This window comes from Ipomoea triloba, chromosome 5 (assembly GCF_003576645.1).
Source record: "Ipomoea triloba cultivar NCNSP0323 chromosome 5, ASM357664v1".
NCBI lineage: Eukaryota > Viridiplantae > Streptophyta > Magnoliopsida > Solanales > Convolvulaceae > Ipomoea > Ipomoea triloba.
In genome coordinates this window covers 7696867-7705349 of record NC_044920.1, presented here as the reverse complement: position 1 = coordinate 7705349, position 8483 = coordinate 7696867, and the positions used below count along the sequence as shown (strand labels likewise).

The 8483-nt window shown below is 35.4% G+C and overlaps 1 protein-coding gene across 1 annotated transcript; it reads right to left on the bottom strand.

Moving 5' to 3' along the window:
* Positions 1–1565: 1565 nt before the first annotated feature.
* LOC116020173 (receptor-like protein kinase HSL1) lies at positions 1566–5358 on the bottom strand. The gene is made up of 2 exons (XM_031260656.1): positions 2502–5358; positions 1566–1945 (listed from the first exon to the last, which is right to left on the bottom strand). Exons 1-2 carry the CDS (start codon positions 5338–5340, stop codon positions 1566–1568), a joined length of 3219 nt encoding a protein of 1072 aa, XP_031116516.1. The 5' UTR covers positions 5341–5358.
* Between the last annotated feature and the right edge of the window lie 3125 nt (positions 5359–8483).

The following is an 8483-nucleotide window of genomic DNA, read 5'->3' as shown; positions in this document are numbered from 1 at the left end:
ATATATATATATATATATATATATATATATATATATATATATATATATATATATATATATATATATATATATATATATATATATATATATATATATATATATATATATATATATCTAGTAGATATAGATTTTATTTATTATTTAATATTAGTTTTTCTATATATTAGTATTTTCAAATGATTTAAAAACTTTTCAACTAATAGAATAAATTTTAATTCTAATTAAACTATGAAGGAATATAATGAGGATTATAAGTATTTATATAATTAGATATATTATTATATACTATATTAGTATATATATGATAATAAATAAATTGTGTTGCATCCCCAATCCTCTTTTGTATTAAAAATAAATAAATAAATTGAATTAACGCCATTCATTTTAAACTCTGATTACATTATCGTCTGTAATCTAAATATTGATAAAAACTCTATTATTATTATTATTATTATTTTGAANATATTAGTATTTTCAAATGATTTAAAAACTTTTCAACTAATAGAATAAATTTTAATTTTAATTAAACTATGAAGGAATATAATGAGGATTATAAGTATTTATATAATTAGATATATTATTATATACTATATTAGTATATATATGATAATAAATAAATTGTGTTGCATCCCCAATCCTCTTTTGTATTAAAAATAAATAAATAAATTGAATTAACGCCATTCATTTTAAACTCTGATTACATTATCGTCTGTAATCTAAATATTGATAAAAACTCTATTATTATTATTATTATTATTTTGAAATATTCATTAGTGTTAATTTAAACCAACCACTCAAAATACTTGTGAAGAACAAATTTGCATACGTTTAAACTAATTTAATGCATAGTAGTTCCTTGTGAAAATAATTTTTTTGGGAAAGAGTCAAAATTTGATTTGCAACCCTAGCCGCCCCTATTAGTCAAGACGAATTTTCTCCCCTAGCTTTTTGCTAATTGCATGGAAGCTTCATTTCAGGGAATTGCTTAATATTTGTNTCTGATTACATTATCGTCTGTAATCTAAATATTGATAAAAACTCTATTATTATTATTATTATTATTTTGAAATATTCATTAGTGTTAATTTAAACCAACCACTCAAAATACTTGTGAAGAACAAATTTGCATACGTTTAAACTAATTTAATGCATAGTAGTTCCTTGTGAAAATAATTTTTTTGGGAAAGAGTCAAAATTTGATTTGCAACCCTAGCCGCCCCTATTAGTCAAGACGAATTTTCTCCCCTAGCTTTTTGCTAATTGCATGGAAGCTTCATTTCAGGGAATTGCTTAATATTTGTCAACACTCAGCAGCCTAACTTGACGTACAAAACGGAGGCCGTCAACCACAAAACAAGCTAAACTATTTCCCGACATTTCTAATTAATTCATNCCCCTATTAGTCAAGACGAATTTTCTCCCCTAGCTTTTTGCTAATTGCATGGAAGCTTCATTTCAGGGAATTGCTTAATATTTGTCAACACTCAGCAGCCTAACTTGACGTACAAAACGGAGGCCGTCAACCACAAAACAAGCTAAACTATTTCCCGACATTTCTAATTAATTCATTTGGAGTCTTGTGACGACTTATCGCTGTCCATAATATTTACAATTAATTCATTTGNTGGTGATGGTGGGCTGCAATAGAGGAGAATCTGCAAGACCTTTCTCATGGTCGGTCTTTTAGCAGGATTTGAACCAGTACAGAAGATCCCTAGCCTGAATACTCCACACATCTCATCTAAGTTATTCTCTGCCTCCTTGATATCCCCATCTAGAGCATCCACTATTTGATTTCCTTCTTGAACGTGGTAGCGCGCCCAATCAGCTAACCCACAACCCATATCTCCATCAATCGGCTCTCTTCCCGTCACCAGCTCCAAAAGGATTACCCCAAAACTATAAACATCAAACTTCTCGTTCACTTTTTTCGTATATGCGTACTCTGAAAACAACATTAAAAAAGGTTGAAATTACAAAATTCGTGAGTAAGAAAAATTTAATCACAAGAGTGGCAAAATATAATGACTTATTGTTGGGCAGAGGCTCGTAAGGGGCAAGCTAGCACCATGTGACGAGGGAAATTGTTGGGCGAAGACTGTTAAAAAATCAATACCAGCACCTTGACTTTCAAAAATGTGTGGCCGTATAACAAAATAAAGTTACATCTTTGCTATGAGCGGTAGCTTTTTGCGTAATGGTATGCTCTCGATCCTAATAAGTGGTACTAGAGCTTATGCTAGGAGAGACAAGTTCAATTAAGGGGGGATGTATTGTTGGTCCCAACAAGAACAATTAAGATTGTTAGGCGGAAGCCGGACAGGAACAGTTAAGACTGACTGGTGTTGGGAGTAGGATTGTTGGACGGAGGCCAATAAGGACTAAGTCCAGTAACATGTGACTAGCTAGGGAGATTGTTGGGCAAACATCTGTTAAATTAAAAGGACAAGTTCAGCACCTTGGCCTCTCGAAATAATTGTGTAAATGCTCCTAACACTTACCAGGAGCTATATAGCCAAAGGAGCCAGCAACAGTTGAGACTGTGTTGGGGTCTCCATGGTTGATCAATATTTTGGCGAGGCCAAAATCTGCAATCTTGACATTGAAGTCAGAATCTAAAAGAACATTACTGGATTTCACATCTCTATGAACAATTGGCGGCGAGCAGTTGTGATGCATATATGAGAGGCCTTTAGCAGCTCCAATTGCGATGCGCAGCCTAGTAGGCCAATCCAGGAATTGGCCGGGTGATCTTCTCTTTGCATGAAGCCATAGATCCAGGCTCCGATTTTCCATGTATTCATAAACAAGTAACTTTGATTCTTCACTTGAGATGCAGCACCAGAGCTTCACTATATTCGAATGACGAATTGTGCCCAGTATCTTAACTTCTGCTAGAAACACCTTCTCACACAACTTGTAGTTGTTCCGAATACTCTTAACAGCAACTTTTTCTCCAGTGGGTAACGCCACAACATAAACTTTCCCTGATCCTCCACTCCCGACCATATTGTCCTCTGCTAAATTTGGTAAAATGTCTGATTCCATGAAGTTTAAAGTGTGGAATGGTGTGAGCTTCCAGTGTTGAACCAATGCTTCTTTTCTTTTCTTTTCTTCCAATCTTCTAATCTTGAACACATGCACCATATATAGAATGACCACTAGAAACAAAAGAGCTACTATACTTCCAATAATGGCAATAAGTTTGGATTTCTCAGTTTTTTCTCTACAATCCCTGAGGCCTAATGAGGGCGTAGTAGCACAGAGACCAGGATTGTTCAAGAAGCTCTTTCGAAAAGACACAACTTCAAATTCATCTGGAATTTTCCCCGAGAGATGATTGGAGGACAGATTAAGTGAATTTACAACCAAATGACCTATTTCAGGCGGGATTTCTCCAGAGAATTGGTTTTCAGAGAGGTCTAGCTGATTAAGATACAAAAGACTTAGTGCTGGAGGGATTGTACCTGAAAGTTGATTTCTGCTGCATGTCAATGTGGACAGTGACTCCCAAGATATAATATTTGAAGGAAAATTTCCAGAAAGCTTATTCCCATCAAGCCTAAGGACTGATAAAGATCTAAGGGCAGTGAGTTCATGAGGAATTTGACCTGTTAAGAGATTATTGCTTGCACTGAAGATATATAGATTGCTCCAAGAAGATATTGCCGGAGGAATTTCACCAAAAAATTGGTTGTTACTAATATCAAGTATAGATAAATTTGATGTAATGCTTTTTGGCAGCTGACCAGTGAACTGGTTATTCTTAATAAACAACCATTTCAATTGCCCAGATGTCCAAACACCATCAGGAATTTCACCAGAAAATCGGTTGTTGCTAATATCAACTATATATAAATTTGATGCCATCTTTTGTGGCAGCTGACCAGTGAACTGGTTATTGTTAATATGCAACACTTCCAAATTCTCAGCTGTCCATAAACCTTCAGGAATTTCACCAGAAAATTGGTTGTGGCCAATATCAAGTAGAGATAAATTTGGTGCCACTTTTTGTGGCAGCTGACCAGTGAACTGGTTATTGCTAATCAACAACCTTGTCAAAGGCCCAATTGTCCATAGACCATTAGGAATTGTACCGGAAAGATTGTTTCTCTCAACCCTGACTGCACTCATGGTGTTGCAATCCTCAAGTGATTTTGGTAACTCACCCGTGAGATTGTTGTCAAAAGCATAAATGCCATACAATACCTTATTATAACACAAACCATCTGGTAGTGATCCTGTAAGATGGTTTGTGGAGACATCAAAAATTTTAAGCTTCGAAAATCGACCTAAATCTGGCGGAAGTTCACCTGACAGATTATTCATGAAGAGTTCAATAGAAGACAGTGCTGGCAGTCTACCTATGCCTACTGGTATTTTCCCTGATAATTGATTCATGAACAAGGCCAAATTTTCCAACTTTACCATCTTTCCGATGTCTTCTGGAATGCTCCCCGTCAAGCTGTTATTAGAAAAATCAATAACATTCAAATTCAATGCCATAACTGGACGGGGAACAGGCCCAGACAATCTGTTTGACCACAGGAAAACAGTGGTCAAATTCTTGAGCAGGAAGAAGTCACTTGGAATGTTTCCACTCAACTCATTTTGGCATAAATCCAGGTACTCTAGTGCTTCCATGCTGCTGATATTTTCCGGGATTTTGCCAATCAAGTTTGCCTCTTTCATCCAGAGGTGTCTCAGTTTCTTCAACTGGGCAAAACTTGGCGGGATTTCCTGTGGTGAGAAACTATTCTGGCTAAGAACAAGAACTTCAAGATTCAGGAGGTTGCCAATCTCTGGAGGGAATGAGCCATTTGTGAACAGTCCAGCTAGTTGAAGTTCTTTCAGACCTTTTAGGCCTTCAATTCCAGCTGGAACGCCGCCCACGAACCAGTTAGAAGACAGTTTAAGAACCTCTAGTCGAGGAAAAAGGAGGCTAATATTATCAGGGATGATGCCACTGAGGTTGTTAAAAGAAAGGTCCAAGTATTCAAGTTTGGAACAATTGTACAGAAATGCAGGAAATGATCCAGGGATATTGTTGTTGTTGAGATCAAGATGAGTGAGATTTTTCAGGTCGCAGATGAAGGGGGGGATTGTGTCGTTGATGATTAGCCCACCAAGCTGAATTTTGGTGACGAATCCCTTATGGCAGGTGATTCCCAGCCAGGTACAGTGGTCTGATGATGAAGTCCAGTGATGAGAGATGTTTGGTGAATTCAAAAAATGCTTCTTTAAATCAAGAAGAATGGATCTGTCAGGACTGGTTTGGGATTGTCCATGGCAGTGGAAAGTGAAGATGAAGAGTGTGAGGATGCAGAGGTTGATTGGCATGGTTGACACGCAAGGTGCATATATTCTGGGCACAGCTATTCAAGAAATAAGGATGGTTGGCATGAAAATCCTTCTATCTTACCGATTTTGTGAGGAAGACTAGGCATTCGTGCAGTATTGCACAGCCAACTCAGTAGTCTTTGTGAAGTCAACGTAGTTGTATTTTAGTACCTACTCTATCTCATTTTAATTATCTTATTTACTATTTATTGGTCAAATTAATTCATCTTTTTAAATGTAATTTATATATATTAATAATAAACATAATATTACAAAAATTGAATATTATTTTTAAAAAAGAACATAGTAACCGTCTGTTATTAACAATTTCACATCCCGTGTAAGTTTGTAAATTACAGCTAGACTCCGGTAATTTAGGCATACGTTTGCTAAAAAAAACGAAAATTTCTTGCCTTAGGATCCCACATCTTAGTCCAACAAAATAATTAGAAGGATAAATCGTGATGACTCAAAGACGCATTAGATATAGATGAAATGCTCACAATGAGCTCATCACATTGTGTAACTCCCATTGCGAATATCAAGACCCAATCCTGTATTCAAGCGTTTAGCAAACATAGAACATCATTGTTAAATATAAATTGTCAAAACTATACCTCAGTTTCAAGGCAAACACATGTGTAAGACGGTCTCACGGATCCTTATTTGTGAGACGGGTCGGTTCAAAATGAAAATGACTCATATTGAAACATGCAGAATGGTGCTTACCATGTAACTTTTCTGTGAGCACCTTGCGGGACTTACCACGGTACCTTTTGGTAAGCACCGTGCAGTGCTTACCAAGGCACATTTTCGTAAGGCGCTTGTGAACAAAGAAAATCTGAATTATATATATATTGAAATTCAAAATTTTAGTTACAAGTAGTATCAATGCAGTGCGGGTAACCCAAGGAGAATAAAAATAAAAACACTTTTGCTTTGTTTTTTGTAATTTTTGTTATTTTTGTGTTGTTGTTTTTGAGCTAACATTACAGGGTAAGTCACTAAGGAACTTCAAAGATCAATTGGGAGACAATTTGCTGGAAAAATGGAAGAATTGCACTGATCTGTGGCATGTACGAGTGGGTGTACTCTCGTACATCCCTTCGTACTCAGCCCAGATAACGATCGTGACTCTTTTGGTAGTAGCTTCTGGATCTTGGCCACGAGTTAGCCCACATTCATGATCGGGAGGGGCATGTACTAGCTCATGTACGCTCCTACGTGGCCTAGTACACAACCAATGCCACTTACTTCTTCAGCCATTGCTTTGCTTTGCACCTCCATTTCACTTCTAACTCATTCCCAAATTTCAAACAACACTGGTAAATGACCAAGGTACCCCCAAAAATCATTTGTGCACCACCCAAACACCAATACTCATGCTTTAATTAATTCTTCCATTTCATCCATTCTAGGTAACAATTCTTTCACTACAAGAAAAATGCACAAAGACAACAGTACAAAGACAACGGTTTTTGACAAAAGTGTTGTCTTTTGTGTAAAAGACAACAGTTTTGTCTAAAACCGTTGTCTTTGACGCAACACTTTTATCAAAGACAACGGTTTTTACCGAACCGTTGTCTTTAGTGTGTTGTCTTTGTGCATTTCGACAAAAGACAACACCACAAAGACAACGGTTTTAAAAAACCGTTGTCTATGTGCATTTTTTTTTTTTTTATAAAAGACAACGGTTTTATGTAACCGTTGTTGTTGGTGTGTTGTCTTTGTGCATTTTGTCAAAAGACAACACCACAAAGACAACGGTTTTAAAAAACTGTTGTCTTTGTGCATTTTTGTAATAAAAGACAACGGTTTTATGTAACCGTTGTTGTTGATGTGTTGTCTTTATGTCAAAAGACAACACCACATAGAAAACGGTTTTTTAAAACCGTTGTCTATGTGCATTTTTTTAATAAAAAACAACAGTTTTATGTAACCGTTGTTGTTAGTGTGAGAATTGAACTTTACAGCTCATACTTTAACATATTGAGTTCCTTCCAATTAAGCTAATTCAATCCCTTGAAAGTATCTTGATTTAATGAATCATATTGTTACTAGTGATGTGATTATTGGCTATTAATTAATTAATGATGATTAAGGCAAATGATGGGTTTATTATGGAATATTAATCAATGATGATGGTTAATATTAATGATTAGTTGATGGTATTATGGACTAAGTATGAATTAAGGACATTAATCAAGGACATTAACGCTGCGGTGGAGTTCTTGCCTTGCTAGGCCCATTGTTATCTCCACACTTGTCCTTGATATAACTTTTCGATTATGATTGGGATACTTCCACTTATGTATTGTTTTTCTATATTGATATTTGAGAATGACTAGAGAAAATCTATATCTCAAAATGATTATATGATGAGCTATGCATATGATTTTATTGGTTTCTCCATATCAACCCTTATTGTTTTCAGGACGTGGTGTAAGTGACTAGCTTTCAGAGTGCGACGTAGAGCCAATTACCCTTGAAGTGGATTCATGGAATAATGGTTTAGTTTAGAATCTAGATTTTGTAAATTAACTTGGTGATTAGAATTGTTCATTGAAGTATTTTGACTTTGTGATTAGTTCTTGTGTATTTTTAACATTGAGTATTTAGACTTGGTGATGGTATATGGATAAATTGTTTTTATTATATTAGTATGTTTTTTTTAAAGAATTATATTATTATGCTTAAAATCAAAATAGGTTAAAAACAACAGTTTTAAACCGTTGTGATAATGGTTAAAAACCGTTGTCTTTGCTCCAGACTTTTAACAACACCGGTTTCAACAACACTCAAAAGACAACGGTTAAAAAACTGCTGTCTTTTCTAGAAAAGACAACGGTGAAAAATCGTTGTCTTTGCTCCGGACTTTTAACAACACCGGTTTCAATAGCACTCAAAAGACAACGGTAAAAAACCGTTGTCTTTTCTAGAAAAAGACAACTGTGAAAAACCGTTGTCTATGTGCGTGACTTTCAACAAAACTAGTTTTAACAACACTCAATAGACAACTGTTGAAAAACCGTTGTCATTTCTAGAAAAGACAACGGTTAAAAACCGTTGTCTATGTGCGTGACTTTTATGAACACCAGTTTCGACAACAGAAATTTTACCTCAAAGACAACGGTTTTTAACCG